The sequence below is a fragment of the Macaca fascicularis genome, chromosome 14 (assembly GCF_037993035.2).
Source record: "Macaca fascicularis isolate 582-1 chromosome 14, T2T-MFA8v1.1".
NCBI lineage: Eukaryota > Metazoa > Chordata > Mammalia > Primates > Cercopithecidae > Macaca > Macaca fascicularis.
Genome location: NC_088388.1, coordinates 74,532,517 through 74,550,302, shown reverse-complemented (window position 1 = coordinate 74,550,302; position 17,786 = coordinate 74,532,517). Strand labels below are relative to the sequence as shown.

At 44.2% G+C, this 17,786-nt stretch overlaps 2 protein-coding genes across 5 annotated transcripts in view; one reads left to right on the top strand and one right to left on the bottom strand.

The window, feature by feature from the left end:
• MOGAT2 (monoacylglycerol O-acyltransferase 2) overlaps positions 1-3,030 on the bottom strand; it is a 60,865-nt gene extending 57,835 nt beyond the window's left edge. The window contains exon 1 of one of the 2 annotated variants that reach the window (XM_074014790.1): positions 2,876-3,030. The gene's annotated coding sequence lies outside the window, so the exon portion shown is untranslated. Of the gene's footprint in view, positions 1-2,422; positions 2,501-2,875 lie in introns of those variants that run through there. The other variant, XM_045371280.3, reaches the window with a different exon arrangement.
• MAP6 (microtubule associated protein 6) overlaps positions 529-17,786 on the top strand; it is an 81,527-nt gene continuing 64,269 nt past the window's right edge. For all 3 annotated transcript variants that reach the window (XM_045371279.2, XM_065528734.1, XM_005579116.4), the window contains exon 1: positions 529-2,103. In XM_045371279.2, the coding sequence (XP_045227214.2) occupies positions 1,196-2,103 (908 nt within the window). In that variant the 5' untranslated portion in view covers positions 529-1,195. The remainder of the gene's footprint in view (positions 2,104-17,786) is intronic.

Below are 17,786 nucleotides of genomic sequence, written 5' to 3'. Positions count from 1 at the left end.
CCCTGGTGCTCCCATTCCCACACATCTGAGCAAGGCCCGTGCATAAGACTGGCAAGTGCTTGAACCAGGAGGCAACCAAACTGGGCTCAAACACAGCCCGCCGGTTTTGACCAATACCAGCAGCTCCCCTTTTCAAAGCATCTATTCAGCGACAGACATTTCACTAGGAGTTTCCTCCATGTTTTAAAATTTAATAGCTCCCCCTCCACCAACGATTGGCCCTATTTTACAAAAGAGGAGCCTCCGACTCTTGGGGATGAAGCGACAAGCCCAAGGACAGAAAGTCCTCACGAGCTTGGGACTTGAACCCACTACGGCCCCAGATTCTGCTGTTGCCCGGGAGCAGAGGAGGGAGGAGCTGCCAGTGCGGAGGGAGGTGGGGAGAGAGGGCAAGCTCCCAGCAGCGCGAGCTGACGACAGCAGGTGTTTTTTTTTTTTTTTTCCCAGCACTTTTTCAGTCAGCATCGTTCCTGGATTTTTTTTCTCCCGGCTGAGCGGCGTAAAAGGGTGGGGCCGCTTTCCTGCAGCAGAGGCAGAGGCGGCGGCGGCAGCTGCTGCAGCATCTTTCACGGGCAGCGGCAGAGACCGAGAGCTGCAGAAAAGGGTGGGGTCGCTTCCCAGGAGAGAAGGCAGTGGCGGCGGCGGCTGCGGCATCCAAGCGGGCAGCGGCGGAGGCAGCACTGCTCGGTCTTCGCTGGAGGTGATGGCCTCCCAGTCCTGCTAGGTGGCCGGCTGCACTAGGACGCCGGCAGGAAGGAGACTCGAGCCCGGTCCGCGAATCCTGCGGCCACACCGCCCGGCCCCTCCTCTGCGCCATGGCTTAAGCCTGCAGCCACCTCTCCTCACGTCGCCGCGCTCGACCGAGGTCTGTGCGCCGCCGCAGCCGCAGGGAGGGGCGCGTCCCAGACACCCTCGCCCGGGACTCGGGAACGCCGTGCCTCTCGCCCTTCGGCGCCTGCAGCAGACTGCGCTCCCAAAGGCGTTTGCAACCGGTAATTGAGGGACTCTACAGACTCTCTTAGGATAGCTCTCCCCGGGTGCTCGCTGAGGGAGGAGGGCGAACTAGCTCCGGCTGATCGGGGGTAGAAAACGGTGGGAACCACATTGGCTGGTCAGGATCGGAGGCTGAAGGAAGATTAGAGACTTGCTTTAGAACCTCAAGAAGAAAGAGGGGGCCGGCTTTTCAGCTAGCATCATGGCGTGGCCGTGCATCACGAGGGCCTGCTGCATCGCCCGCTTCTGGAACCAGTTGGACAAAGCGGACATCGCGGTGCCGCTGGTTTTCACCAAGTACTCGGAGGCCACCGAGCACCCGGGCGCCCCGCCGCAGCCACCGCCGCCGCAGCAGCAGCAGGCGCAGCCTGCGCTCGCGCCCCCCTCAGCGCGCGCGGTTGCCATAGAGACGCAGCCAGCCCAGGGCGAGTTGGATGCAGTTGCCCGGGCAACGGGGCCAGCGCCTGGGCCTAGCGGTGAGCGTGAGCCGGCGGCTGGCCCCGGCCGGGGCGGGCCGGGCCCGGGCTTGGGCTCCGGCTCCACCTCCGGCACCGCGGACTCGGTGATGCGGCAGGACTACCGCGCCTGGAAGGTGCAGCGGCCCGAGCCCAGCTGCCGGCCGCGCAGCGAGTACCAGCCCTCCGACGCGCCCTTCGAGCGCGAGACCCAGTACCAGAAGGACTTCCGCGCCTGGCCACTGCCGCGCCGCGGAGACCACCCGTGGATCCCCAAGCCAGTGCAGATCCCCGCGGCCTCCCAGGCGTCGGCGCCCATCCTCGGGGCGCCCAAGCGCCGGCCGCAGAGCCAGGAGCGCTGGCCAGTGCAGGCCGCCGCTGAGGCCCGGGAGCAGGAGGCGGCCCCCGGCGGAGCTGGCGGCCTGGCGGCCGGAAAGGCGTCCGGAGCGGACGAGCGCGACACGCGCAGGAAGGCCGGGCCTGCCTGGATGGTGCGCCGCGCCGAGGGCCTGGGGCACGAGCAGACGCCGCTGCCCGCGGCCCAGACCCAGGTCCAGGCCACCGGCCCCGAGGTTGGCAGGGGGCGCGCCGCGGCGGACGCCCTCAACCGGCAAATCCGCGAGGAGGTGGCGAGTGCAGTGAGCAGCTCCTACAGGTGAGACGCGGCCGCTGCTAGCGCGGGGGAGTCGCCGCGCAGACGATCCCCAACGCAGGCCTATCGTGCAGCCTGCCTCCAGTCCCAGGCCACACCCTCTCCCCAGCCGCCTCCCAGACCACCTCCCGTCGAAGCCTTCTCTTCTGCCCTGTCCTGTGCGCAAGCTGTTAGTATTTTCCATCTCAGCCTGCCTGGCTCTTTCACTTTACAGCTGTAGCGGTTTTCTCCATCTCGCCCACCTCAGATCCCTGCCTGCCCACAGAGACCCTTTGCGATGTCAGCAGTGGCTGCGCTTCCGTCCTGCCCCCACCCAGCTCACCTGCTATGTTAGCCTGGATGCTGCCCTTTGCCGTCCGACAGGGTCCCCATTCTTCTAGAAGAAGAATTCTTTCCAAGTGGCCTCTCGCCCTCCTCCCTGGCCCAGTTCCCTTGGCCCTTCATTCTTTCCTCCCTCTCTCAGTCTCTGGGCAACACCCAAGCACCATACCTTTTTCTAGATTACCCACAGGATCTTTACAAATCACCCTCCTCCTTCCACTGCTGGAACTTTGAAGTCATTGTCCTTCTACTTCTTACTAGCTGTGACTTTTATTGATTTGATATTAAATATTTTATTTTTATTTAATTAATATTAAATATTCAACATATTTTTGAGTGCCTACTATATGCCAGGCACTGTGATGGACATTGTGAGGATTAAATGAGATGATTCAGGAGAACAGCTCGTGCCTAGCACATAGTGGTAATTAGTACATCTTGATTCCATTCCTACCTTCCACGTGATGCCTTATGATCCTAGATGCCTCCAGCCTTCTCTGCTATTGAGGCATCTTCTTTCTCCTTTCCCTACATGTTCTCCAGATGTCTCTCATTCTCTTGCCATCAAGAAGCCCTTTCTCCATCTCACTCAATTCCTTGCAGATGAATGCTTTCAAGCATGAAAAATCTCTCTCTCTCTCTCTCTCTCTCTCTCTCTCTCTCTCTTTCCTTCTGGAATTTTCCCTCTGCTACAGCCTCAGCCATTCCAGTCTGCCTTCTTGCCCTTCATCCATCCTGTATATACTTCTGAGGGCTTAGCTTTCAATTCTGCCCTTATGTTTCAACCAACAATTAGCTAACAGAACACGGTTGACTCTGGACATGTAACATTGCATTTGGGGTTTCTCGAGGAAGATGTGTATGGATAGTAATTGAGCTAGAGGTGTTCAAAATGCAGCTTATGGGGTCCTTCATCAATGTCACAGCTTTCTGCTGCCTTCTTCCTGCAAGAGGGTGTGGTGGGGGAGGACTAGAGAGTTAGTCTTTTGCCAATACTCTGTATGTAGCCTCATGTTAGACTAATGTCCTTCTCCACTGAACATTACCAATACTCTCTCATAGGCTGAGGAAAGAATGGCATATCCAGACATCCTTCATGTTAAGAGAAAATCTGTCCCCCAACTCCTACCCCTGCATTTCTCATCTTCCTGAATTCCACCTCCCACTTGGCATCTCTCTCTTGGTTTATTGCTGTCACAACAGCCACACTGGGAACCCAGGAGTACAGCACTTCCTTTGAGCTCTTGGTCAAACAAGGACATACATCCTTTTCCTTGAATAGCCATGAGATGGTAGAATGTTCACTATGTTTTTATGCTGCTATCAAGCGGGGAGCAAAAGAAAAGAGGGGAAATAAACAAGAGACATAAAAAAACAAAGGCAGGATGTAGTTTTCTGGTTCTGCTATGGCTTTCTTGCTTCAAGACCCTACTTCATTTCTTGATCTTCCTACCCTGAGAAGCCCACGTCTGGCCCAACATCATAGATTACTGGCCTGGCCTCTTCATCTTCCCACTCTCATTCTAGCACCCTGTGGCAGGTGGAACCTTACTACCCACTAGCAGGAGCTGTCTCTTCTCACCACCATACAGTCAATGCCAATCAAGAGAGATTCCAGATTCTTAAGCCTCTTTGGGTGATCCTGTTCAGTTTATGATTTCAAGTTGGCAGGACTTGCTTTGTTTATGGATGAGTGACCTGTCACTCAAGGAATGACCACATCCTTTGGATATAACGCACTCCAGATTTGGGGTTGTACTTTGTTCCGTATAGCCTTTTTCCTCAAAACAACAGCTTAACTGTGCAGTAAGCATGTCATGCTTCACGTTACACACATACTGGAAATGACTGGATTTGGTGGGGGAAGGCTATGCCCTCGGAGCTGGTGAGAATGATTATTTTTAGCACTTATCAATTCTATTAACCTGTCAAAAAAATCTTTTAACACCTCAAAAAATTTTTTAAATTTAGGTCTTTTGTAAAATTTAATTATACCTATGACTTAGGGGTCAGGAGTACTATTTTGCTATATAATCAGAAGGGTTTTGAAATATTAAGGGAATGATTATTGTTAAGAAACATCAATTTCTTTAATGAACAATTTAAGTGCATGACAAATTTGATGTGAAATTTAATGGTTTTTTTGTTCCAGAATAAAAATGAACAAATAATTGAGAAATTCACTTTGATTGAAAGTAGATATAAAGAAATAAGATATTCGGTACATTAAATACACAATAAAGAAAAAATCATTGGCAATTATAAGCTTATCTAGAACATTGATTTTCCTTCCCTATTGTCTCGCATTCTTTTCCTTGCTATGATTCTAGGATATCTTCTGAATTTAAGTACCATGTCCACTGTAGATGGGCCTTATGTCACCTTAGAAGCCAAGCTGTGCTCCACTTCAATGATAATTTGATTTACAAACCCTTTTCTTCTGCCATTCTACATAAATTATGGTGTGTTTACACCATGGTGACTGGTTCATCTCATGGACTTTACAAATGACATCTGCCGCATGACATCAATGTGAACAGTCTGCTTAAACAGAAAGGGACATACAGTCCATCATGTAAAATATACATTCAAAATTCAGAGTAATATGCGTGCTCATTGTTTTACTTTACAATTTACAGTCATAAATAACATTACATACCCTTTGACGTTGTGGTTTTGAGAAACCTTCCCTATTCAATAACTCATCTAATTCCCAATCCATTCGTATCAGCCTGAGATTTTTGCATTCAAGTAGTATCCAAGATAGCTTTAGGGTTATTCACAAACATGAGTTTGATTAATTTTTAATACATTCATTTTACATAGATGATGTTATAAAACTGAGAAGCATGTCTTTTTTTTTTGAGCCGGAGTCTCGCTCTGTCGCCCAGGCCCCAGGCTGGAGTGCAGTGACCAGATCTCAGCTCACTGCAAGCTCCGCCTCCCGGGTTCACGCCATTCTCCTGCCTCAGCCTCCCAAGTAGCTGGGACTACAGGCGCCCACCACCTCACCCGGCTAGTTTTTTGTATTTTTTAGCAGAGACAGGGTTTCACCATGTTAGCCAGGATAGTCTCGATCTCCTGACCTCGTGATCCGCCCGTCTCGGCCTCCCAAAATGCTGGGATTACAGGCTTGAGCCACCGCGCCCGGCCAAAGCATGTCTTTATTGCCATTTTTAATGTTAAAGATGGATTTCATTGGGAAGCCATTTGTGACTTTAGACCTGACGTTCTCAATTAGAAAATAGATGAGTCATAAGGAGGTGATTAAAATTCCTCTCCCAGACAACCCCATTGCCCTGGCCATCAGATAATAGGGGTAGATAGGGTAGCAGCTGCTCCCTATAGACATGCTAATGAGAAACTTTTCCTAGAAGAAACCAGCTGAGGCACTAGGAGGTAGAATTAATAAACCAGGGTGAAATACTTGAAAAATAAGAGCAGTAACAAGGAAGTTAGAAAGAAAAGGAGTCTTTAATGTCTGCCCTCCAGCCTTGCATGAAGGTTACAGGAAGGCCCATCTGACTTACTTTATGCTATACAGAACTGCCCCATTCTCCAACTTCCCATTTCCCTAATTTCCTCTTGGGTCAATCCCAGCAATGCCTCAAGGCCAATCTTGGATACGGAATTTATAGCGATGCCTTCCTAGAACCAGCCATTCTGAATGAATTTTTCTTCTATTCCCTTTTTACTTTCTGAACTCTTATCGTTGTCTGCTTGATTGTAAAATACTTTTGTCTATATCTGTCTCCCCCACCAGGTCATGAACACCTGAAGAGAAGGCTGTATTTTGTTCACTCTGTACCTCTCACAGCCTAGGTGCTATATAGATTTGTTGAATCTAATGGAATTTTTAGGGCTTGGTGAAAATTTTATTTATCTACATATTGATAGAGTCAATTTCATTTAGTTGAATTTTTTTCAGAAAATGATCACCAAACCCCTGCCATGTACCAGATAAGGAGCTGGGGATATAAAATAAATGAGTCATAATTTTAATGTAAGAAAATTATGTCTTCCTCAATCAAGTTAAAGTCCAAATCCTGGTCAGGCGCGGTGACTCACGCCTGTAATCCTAGCACTTCGGGAGGCTGGGCAGGGGAGAGCAGATCATGAGGTCAGGAGTTCGAGACAAGCCTGACCAACATGGTGAAACCCCATCTCTACTAAAAATACAAAAAATTAGCTGGGCATGGTGGCGTGCGCCTGTAATCCCAGCTACTCAGGAGGCTGAGGCAGGAGAATCGCTTGAACCTGGAAGGCGGAGGTTGCGGTGAGCCAAGATCATGCCACTGCACTCCAGCCTGGGCGACAGAGCGAGAGTCCGTCTCAAAAAAAAAAAAAAAAAAAAAAAAATACAGATCCTACCAGGTTAGCACTAAAAGTAAATGTTCAAATGGAGAAGGGCAGCAAACTTTACAGACGTGACTCTACATGGACTTTCACCTAGGGCAGTGGTCCTCAACCTCGGCTACACATTGGAATCAGTGGAGAACTTTCAAAAGATGCATAGGGGCCTTGCCCAGAAAATCTGATTTCATTGGTCTGGGGTGTAGCCTGGGCAACCAAGTTTTTAAAAACTATCTCAAGTGATTCTAATGCGCAACTCACGTTATGATCTACTTTTATAAGGCATGGTTCTCAAAATATAGTACACAAAAGAATCACCTAGAGAGCTTTCTGAAATGCAGATTCCTGGGCCACATCCTCATACATACTAATTCAATGGGCTTAAAATGGAGCCTAAGTAATTTTTAGCAAGCACGCTAGATAATTTTAATGCAGGTGAATGCAGGCTTTACTTGGGAAAAAATTACTTGGAGAGATTTGCCATCTTTAAGCTATTGAGTTTTCCCATATGCAAACATGGCAAAGGTTGCCATTTTATTTAAGTCTTTTATGTTCTTCACTTATATTTTGTAATTTTCTCCACAAAATCACATACACATATATACTCATATATATACACATATATACCGTTTTAAAGTTTTATTTCTGTATTTAAATTGTTAATAATCTAACTAGATTTTATCTTGATGAGTAGAGTGAGGTAAGGATTGAATTTTTCCCTATATGGAAAGTCATTTATCCTTACACCCTTTTTTAAAGCTTTACTTTTCCCCACTAACTTATGATATCTCCTCTATCACATAAGGGTCACATATCTTTAGATATTATGTCTGAGTTCTCTGTTCTATTCCATCAGTCTGAGCTAATATCACATTATCTTATTTTATTTTTTTCTGATCTAGCTTTTAATTATTGTTCCTGTTGTGAAGAGTTTATTACCTTTTCTAATTTATTATTGCCCATATGCATTAATTTTTGTATGTTAATCTTGTATTCAGGAACCTTATCATACTCTCTAATTAGTTTTGATTGTAGACACTCCTGGATTGTCTGTGGAGATAATGTATGTTTTTAGCAAATAACACTTTATTATCTTCCTTTCCAAGATTTACATATCTTGTTTTTTTTGTGTGTGTGTTGCTCTGTTGGTTAGGACATCTGGGGTGGTTTCAAATAGTAGGTGATAACAAACATCCTCGTCATGGGATTTGGCAGGTTTCTAAAGTTTTATCATTAAGTATGAGGTTTGCTATATGTTTTTATAAGATAAGATTAAGAAATTTCTATTTTTCTTAGTTTGCTAGGGGTTTCTAAAAATTAGTTTGGCTATTGAATCTTACTGAATGCTTTTTCTCTTATTGAAGGCTCAGTATCAACTGAGATGATCTGTGATTTTTCTTTTTTAATCTGTTAATAGATTTTTTTTCTCATATTGAACAATCTCTGCATTTCTGGGATAAATCTCGCTTAGACAGAAATATATTTTATTATGCTGAATTTGGTTTGCTATTTTTTATCTGAAATGTTTGCATATATATTCATAAATAAGATTGGCCTATAATTTTTCCTTTTTTATATTGGTCTTACGTACTGTTGGGATCAAGGTTATACCTATAAAATCAGATGGATAGATTCCCCTCCTTTTTAGTTATTTGAAAAAGCTTATATAAGAAAGACTCCTCCTCAAATATCTGATAAAATTATCCTGTAAAACTTGCTGGACCTGTTGTCTTTTTCATGGATTTTTTTTTTAAACTATCAATTCGATGTCTTTAATAGTGATTCACTTATCCAGGTATTATATTTCTTCCTGAGCCAATTTTGGTAATTTATTTTTTTCTGGAAAAATGTGCATTTCTTCTAATTTTATAATTTATTGACATAAAATTGATCATAGCATTATCTTGTGGATTTAAAAATAATCTCTACTTACCTGTAGTTATGTCTCTTTTTTCATACCTAATATTTATTTGTTTCTCGCTTTTTTTTTTTCCAGGATTAGTCTTGCTCAGATTTGTTTTGTTTTTTAGTCTTTCCAAAGAATAAATTTTTGATTTTGTTGAGCATCTCTTTTTTCAGTAAATTTTACTCTTATTTTTATTATTCCCTTTCTTTTTGTGCTCTGAGAGGTAGGCAGAGGTCAGCTTATCAACAGCCTTGTATTCCTGGCTAAGAAATTTGGATTTGCTTCTATAGACAATAATGAGTCACTGAAAAAATTTAAGCAGAGGGACAACATAGTTTGATTCCAATTTTATAAAGCTCCCACTGGCTGGCTGACCTGGGGAGATTAGAGAAACGGAGGCCAATAAGGAGGCTATTGAGATAATTTGGAGAAAATAACAAAGCCTCAATCATGGTTGTGAGATCGGAGATTTTTTTTTTTTTTTTGAGATGGAGTCTTGCTCTGTCACCCAGGCTAGAGTGCAGTGGCACATTCTTGGCTCACTGCAAGCTCTGCTTCCTTGGTTCAAGCAATTCTCCTGCCTCAGCCTCCCGAGTAGCTGGGATTACAGGCACCTGCCACCGTGCCTGGCTAATTTTTGTATTTTTAGTAGAGATGGGGTTTCACTATCTTGGCCTGGCTGGCCTCAAACTCCTGACCTCGTGATCCACCCATCTCGGCCTCCCAAAGTGTTGGGATTACAGGCGTGAGCCACCGCGCCCGGCCAGAGATCGGAGATTTATAAGATAATATGGGTACAAAACAACAGATCTAAATGACCAAGCGAGATTCATAGAAGAGGATATGGCCCAGAGTGACCCTTGTGTTTCTGATTTTGGTAACTGGTAGTGATGCTAGTCACTGGAACAGGGAATATACAGGGAGAAAAAAGTCCGAAGTGAAAATTGAGGTACTTTTCAATATATAGAATTTGGATTGTCTATGGGATATCTAACAAGAGGTGTTTGAGGGTCAGTTGAGTAAGTGGATCTGAAAGCTTAGGGAGAGGCCTGGGCTGTAAATATAGATTTGGAAGCAATCAGCTTGTGGATGTTTCACTTCCTGTGAAAGTCATAGGAAGAGGCAAAATTACCCTTGGAAAAGGAGTAGACAAAATTAACCAACAGAAAATGGAGCCATGGGGGATACACATATTTGGAGTACTGACAGCAGAAGGGATGTCCATGAAAAAGATGAAGGAGGAGTGATGTGAGGAAGGAAGAAAGCCAGTAGAGAAACTTGTCATGGAAACCTCATGTAAACTCAGCAGTGTTTGATGTCTGTTTTGACATTTTTACTGAGGCGTTTTGTTAGATCATTGGTTAACTTTGTACAATTAACCCTCAGAAATACAAAGCTGACCAAGACTAACCCACAAAGAAGATAAGATATATACAATTAATTATTTGTTGCTCTCATAGGGAAAGATTGCATCTAACACATATATGAACTTTAAAAAAATGTCAAGCCAGTGATAGTTCTAAAATCAACAATCACTAAGAATCATTCAGTGCCCCAAATATAAAACTAAAATAAATCAACAAATGTTCATTAAGATTAAGGAGCTATCTCTACAATGCTGCTTTGGCTTTACAAACTGTGTCAACTGTATTAATGTAAACAGGTAAGCTTCTCATTCTCTGCTGAATGAAGATGACTTCAACATGGACCTGAACCAGCAAACTAAAAACTTCTAGTTTCACCATCAGAAATAATAATACTAATAGTAGCTAATTTAGTGCCTAGCATGTGCCTGGCAGAAGGCTAGAAACCTTAGATACATTTTCTCCCTGAAATCTTTGCAGTCACTCTTTAGGAACCATGCTGTTACTTCCCTGTTAGAGCTTATGATCCCCCTTCCTCTTATCGCCCAGGCTGAAGTACAGTGACACCATCTCGGCTCACTGCAACCTCTGCCTCCTGGGTTCACGCGATTCTCCTGCCTCAGCCTCCTGAGTAGCTGGGACTACAGGCACGCACCACCCATGCCTGGTTAATTTTTGTATTTTTAGTAGAGATAGGGTTTCACCATGTTGGTCAGGCTGGTCTTGAACTCCTGACCTCAGGTGATCCACCCACCTCTGCCTCCCAAAGTGCTGGGATTACAGGCATGAGCCACCGCGCTCGGCCCCTTTAGGTTTTAAGACTGTTGAAATCACAGACTTTGTCTACGCTTGTCTTTCTCTACACTCAGCACTTCCTCCATATCATATTAATATATACTCTCTTCATTCAGTTTTCATTCAGTAAATGTTTATTTGTATCTACTATGTCAAATCCTGGACCAAGTCCCTGGATGACAAAGTGGTCCCTGCTCTCAAGAGTCTTATATTTATTGGACAGAGACAAGTGTGCTGAAAAGTTACAGATTCCCTGATAAAATGTCTGTGCAGGGCATGGTGGAACACAGAGAAGAGAGGAGTTAAGTCTGCCCGATTTGAGGGTTGTTGGAAAAGAATTCAGTAGAGAAGGTGACTAGTATGCTGAGTCTTGAAAGATGAGTTGGCAGTAAATGGGAGAATGGATTAATTTGAGTAAAAGTACAAGAAGAGAAATTATAAGCAGTTCTGTGTGGGCAGAACTTGGAAGTATCATTGCATAAGGATAGAATGGCAAGGGACAGAAGAGGGAGGTAGGCTGGGGATAGCTCCTTTGTCTTATAAGCAACAGGAGAATCAGGGTTCAGTTTTAGATTTTAGAAAAGGTGACTTTGACAGCAGTGGGAAGAATGGACTGGAGAGATAGACTGGGAATAGAGTCCAGGGAAGAAACTATAGTCTAGGTGAGAGATAATAAAGACCTCCATCAAGAATAGAATGTAAGCAAGTGCTGATAAGAATAAAATAATAATGGCTAAATAAAAGTAGAAAGGGAGAGGGAAGAGTCTAGGATGTTTCCAGGATTCATGTTTTGGATGTCTGGGGCGGAGGGGTGGGGAAATGGTATACACTGAGATAGATAGCACAGTTTGCTAAGTTGGGTTAAGGGTGTCTTTGGAAGGTCTACTTGGAGATGTTCAGTACAGAATGAAAATGGAAACTCATACTGCTGCTAAGGGTGTAAATTCGTACAGCCACATTATAAAACTGTTTAGCGTTATCTATTCAAGCTAGACATACATTTACCATGACCAAGGAATTCCATTCTTGAGTATCTACCTAACAGAAATGAATACAGAAGATGTGTATAAGAATGTTTATAGCAGCATTATTAATAGCTAAGAACTAAAACAGCCCAAATGTCCATCAACAGTAGGATACATAAATTGTGGTATATTCATACAGCAGAATATGATATAGTAGGGTATGGAAGGCAGAATAATCTCCCCTACAAAGATATCCAAATCCTAATTCTAGGAATTTGTGAATATGTTATCTTACATGGCAAAAGGGACTTTACAGATGTCATTAAGTTATGGGCCTTGAAATGGGAAGTATAGCCTGGTTTCACTTGGGCTCGGTGTAATCACAAGAGTCCTTATAAGTGAAAGAGGAAGACAGAAGTGTCAATATTAGGGTGATGCAGTGTGTCAAAGACTTGACTGGTGGTTGTTGGCTTTGAAGATGGAAGGACATGTGCCAAGGAATGTAAGCCGCCTCTAGAAGCTGGCAAAGGCAAAGAAAGTATTCTCTCCTAGAGCTTCCAATGAGACCCATTTTGGACTTCTGAATGACAGAAGTGTGAGATGATAAATCTGTGTTGCTTTAAGCCATTCCGTTTGTGGTAATTTGTTGCAGTAGCTATAGGAGATTGATACACAGGGTTTATCAATTATTGACCAGATAATTCTTTGTTGTGGGCCTGTCCTGTGCATTGTAGGATGTCTAGCAGCATCCCTGGCTTCTATGTACTACACGCCAGTAATATTTCCCAGCCCTCCCCACCCTGAGTTGTGGCAGTCAAAAGTGTCTCCACACATTACCAAAAGCTTCCTAGTGGACAACAAAATTGATCCCAGATACAGGGGTATTTACTGAATGATTCCATTTATATGAAGTTCAAAAACAGGCAAAGTAATTGATGGTGATAGATGCTGGAATAATGGTAATCTCTGGGATTTAGGTGGGTAATTGGCTGAGAAGGAGCACAGGAGAACCTTCTGAGGTGTTGGAAATGTTCTATATCTTGATCTGAGTGGTGGTGACATGGGTTTATACACACAAACAATTGAGACTTATGGACTTTATTCTCTGTATGTTATACCTCAACAAAAAATAAGAAACAAAATACAAAAGAACTAAATGGAGATAGAGCTTGAAGTTCAGGAGAAAGGCCAGAACAGAAAAGATCAGGACAACATCAGCCTGTTGGTGAGAATCGAACCCATAGATATTAGGGTAGGTAGGGGACAGAGAGGGTGAGAAGAAAAGAATGCTAAGGTCAGTGCCCAGCAAGCATCGACATCTCTGGTATATGTGGGAGGAGTAAGAAAAGGATGAGCTCTTCGTGTCTGTGCTTGCCTCTCCTGTCCGAAAGAGAGTAGGAGCATAGGCCTCACTGTGGTCTCAGCCTCCCACCTCTGGTGCTGCTGGCCTTGTACATTACACACAGGAACTGCTATGTATTACATAATACACATCGTTATTATCTTTGCTATCCTTCCCTTATCCTAGTATAGTCCACTGTCAGTGGGTATTTGTTTTCAAACTGAATGAAGAGGCTTTTGCAGGATTAGGCCTGGTGTAACCTCTTTTAGTGGGAAAATTGTGCCCAGGCCTCAAGCCACAAAACCCACCACAAGTGCATCCCTGAAACAGTACCTCCTCCACTGAGCTGTACCCTTGTGGTCACTGTCCATTTTGTGCAGTGACTTCGAAACAGTGACGCACATTGTGGCATACCCTAGAGTGCACAGTGCATTTTTGCAAGCCTCCTAGCCCTTAAGGATTGTTCCCCATTAAACCATAATAATTAGGCAGAAGGTAGATCAAGGCAGAATGCAAAAGAGCAGAATATTAGAAAGAACAGAGACATAATTGAGTTTCAGGCTCATCTGCTGAGTGTTTACTCTGTGCCATCTGCTTTAACGTATCTTTTTCTATAGACTTCCTAATGACCTTTTAAGGTAAACATCTCTATCTTTAAAGATGCAGAATAGACTCAGGGAGGTGTGGGGATTGAGGTTACAGAAACAGTCAGTGGCTGAGTTGGCTCAGGAATCTGATTCTCCTCATTCCAGCCACAGCTGTGTCTTGCTTGTGCAGCTCCAGCAGGCCCCTGCCAAATCCCCTCATGTTCGCCTAGTCTAACATGCCATTCTTGGGACGGCTGCTGCCAACTTCAACCTTTATGCTGTCTTTCTGGCCCCAACTCTGCTAAGCCCATACCATCTCCATCCACTAACCTTGTTTCTACAGTGGAGGAGGGGTGGGTTGTTTCACCTCTTCTTGTCCTAAACTCTCGATGGATTCCCTTCTCCTCCAGGGCAAGACCCAGGCACCTTGGTGTGCAGTCAGTGCCTTCCATTATCTGACCTATCTGATGCTTCCAGTCTTTTTACCCACTGCTCCCTGCACACACTCAATGCTTTTTCTTGGGTGTTCTCAGCCCTGGCTGCACATTAAAATCATATGGGCCTCAGCAGGTGCTCTGACCAAATCACAGCCTAAACTGGGTCTCACAAGCCCCACATTCAAACTACTGCTGGATTTTGCTCACAGTTTCCCCCCTGCCCTCCTCCCATCTTCTTTCTAAATCCTTTCGATCCTTCAGGGCTTTTAGTCCATTGAGAAAGAGGCTTATACTATAAAAGCAGGGAATTAGGTTGGATTTATTTGATCCTAATTCCATAATAATAATGCAGTGGGCCTAATATTATTTTTACTCAGAGTTCAATGCAACATCTTAAGAGCATGCCAAGGCTGGGACTATAGGCTATGAAGATTCAAGGTGAAGAGCACATGACCCCTGTTTGCAGGAGATTGCTGTCTTTTGAGGGAGATAATATATGTGCAAGTATTGTATATAAAAGTACCAGGCAGGCCCTGGTGAGAGTGAAAATTGGGAGCCAGAGTTCTCTAGGGGCACAACAGTGGCTAGTTAACACTATTGGAAGATTGTTGGAAGGAATGGTTGTATGAGTCCTGGGAGGTGCCCTTATGTCCTGTGAAGAATTTAGCGTCCATCAAAGCTGGGTTTGAATCATGCATCTTAACTTAAAGTCTGTGTGGTCTTGGGAAAGCCTTGATTTTTCTCATCAATAAAATGGGGGTAACTACACAGTTGTGACTTCACAGAGTCATGATGAAGATGAGGGGAGATAATGCTTGTATACAGTGCATACTCATCATAGTAAGTGCTGGCTACTTTTATTATTATCACTGAAATAATGAAGTAGAGTAGGTTACCAATGAAAGTTTTTCATTTACTCATTCAGGAAACATTTATTGCATCTCAATGAATCACTATGCTAGGGTAGAGAGATGAATTATACCTAGCAACTGTCCTAAAGGAGCTCCTGGTCTAGTAGGAGGAAGGCATTTTTTTTTTTTTTTTTTTTTTTGAGACAGAGTCTCGCTCTGTCGCCCAGGCTGAAGTGCAGTGGCCGGATCTCAGCTCACTGCAAGCTCCACCTCCCGGATTCATGCCATTCTCCTGCCTCAGCCTCCCGAGTAGCTGGGACTACAGGCGCCCGCCACCTCCCCCGGCTAATTTTTTTGTAGTTTCAGTAGAGACGGGGTTTCACCATGTTAGCCAGGATGGTCTCGATCTCCTGACCTCGTGATCCGCCCATCTTGGCCTCCTAAAGTGCTGGGATTACAGGCTTGAGCCACCGCGCCCGGCCGGAAGGCATATTTTTCGAAAGTATAGTCATAGTAGTAAGTACAAGAATAGAAATGTGCGCAGGATATTGAGGAGATGTAGGGGAAAGGGGGTTTCCGGCCTGAGTCATGAACCACATCCTGAAGGGGTGTACCTGTACAGTGTGTCAAAATCTTAGGAGTTAGTTCCATTGAGAAGGAAAAAGATTAGGAACTATAACTTTCTTCCTAGAGGTTTTTATCAATGAGATGAAAATTCAGAAGGGCACTTAAAAGTACAATACTTTTTTATAATTCCTGCTTTCCTCTGATGTCTGGCTTTATTTAGGACTTTGGTTTCAAGTCCTGCTTACCACATATTAACTGTATGATTTCGGGCAAGTTGCTTAATTTCTCTTCTCTGACTTTGTTTCCTTAGTGGTGAAACAGAATCACTAATATCTACCTTACAAGTTGTTGAAAGACTTAACATTCCATTAAGTCTGTTACTCTCTTCCCTGTCTTATTTACCATTGTACCTCCAGCACCTAGCTTAGTGCATGTTATTTAATAGATGCTTAATAGATATTAATTAATTGAACAAATGAATGAATGATGTACATACAGTGCTTAGCACAGTCCTCACCCGTAGTAAGCACTCAATAAATGGCAACTATCCTCATCATCATTGTCCCTGGTGGGTTGAGTACTACTTGGCTAATATTAATTAATTGAACAAATGAATGAATGATGTACATACAGTGCTTAGCACAGTCCTCACCCGTAGTAAGCACTCAATAAATGGCAACTATCCTCATCATCATTGTCCCTGGTGGGTTGAGTACTACTTGGCTAATATAGAGAGGTCCTTTGCCCTTCTCATTGCACATATTCTGAATTTCTGGGCAAAGAACCATTAAATGCTCAGGTCAAAGATTTTCTGTGAGTATTTTTTTAGTCCAGTAAGCATCTCTGAGTCACCATGTTCTAATCTAACTGTGCAAATGTGAATTATATGGAGAGGCCTGGCTTTTGCCACTTTGTATACACAAAAATTATTTATTTTATTGCGTGAGTAAAATAAGAATCATAAAGTTAGAATTGTAATAAAAGCAATTAGAAAAGAATGATTTTTAACAAGTTTAAATTTGCTCTGAAAATGAATTCAGAAATGTTTATGTGCTTAGTAAAGTGATGTTATCTAATATTTGCCAAAGTCTGGATTTGGGTGGCATCTAAGTGGCACAGGTCAGAGAATGGGTTTATTGTGTACAAACTCAAGGTCGAATTTTCCTCCTTGGATTGTGATGACTTGCCAGCCAAGTATCTGTGCTATTCTGACAGCATTATGCCCACATCTCCTCAAAAAGCCCAGGGGCCCCAAGGACTCCTCCCGAGAATTTGGTATAGTTCACATGATTTTTCAGGGATGTACAAGAAAGTCCATTCAGCTTGCTTTCCTTGCAGGCAGAGCCTGGGCCTTGTCTTTTTATCCCTTTCTTAGGCCTGGCGCAGAAGAGAGTTCAACCAGTGTTTGAAGAATGACTCTCAGCGAGTGGATGGGTCCATTGCCATTCTTCTCAGAGCTTCCTGATGACCACATTCTCCCTTGTGGATTGAGTGAGCCACTGGATTAAATATGCAATTCAGATACTGAGACTCTGTTTAGCAGGTACAGGGAGAGAAAAAAATGAGGCATCGTGGATGTAATATGGGTGGGAGAGAAGTAAGCGGAGGAGAAGGAGTAGGGATGGCAGTCGGAGTGTTGCTGTCCATAAGCAGAACCGTGCCCCACGCCTGATGACTCGAGAAGACCACATTGTCAAGGTTTCTAAAGATGGATTCACAGTATTTTTCTTTGTTTGTTTTGTTTTGTTGTGTTTTTTGTTTGTTTGTTTTTTGAGATGGAGTCTCACTCTATCACCCAGGCTGGAGTACAGTGGCATGATCTCAGCTCACTGCAACCTCCGCCTCCTGGATTCAAGTGATCCTCCTGTCTCAGCCTCCCTAGTAGCTGGGATTACAGGCACATGCCACCACGCCCGGCTAATTTTTTGTATTTTTAGTAGAGACGGGGTTTCACCATGTTGGCCAGGATGGTCTCGATCTCCTGACCTCAAGTGATCCACCCGCCTCAGCCTCCCAAAGTGCTGGGATTACAGGCGTGAGCCACCGTGCCTGGCTGATTCACAGTATTTTTCTGAATAATACTTACTGTAGTGTGTCAACACACAATTCTCCATCCTTTTAACTTACCACAGCCTTGCTGTACCAAGTGCACTTCTTCCTGAGGGTGAGCAAAGACGTAAGTCAGTGGTAGAAACAAC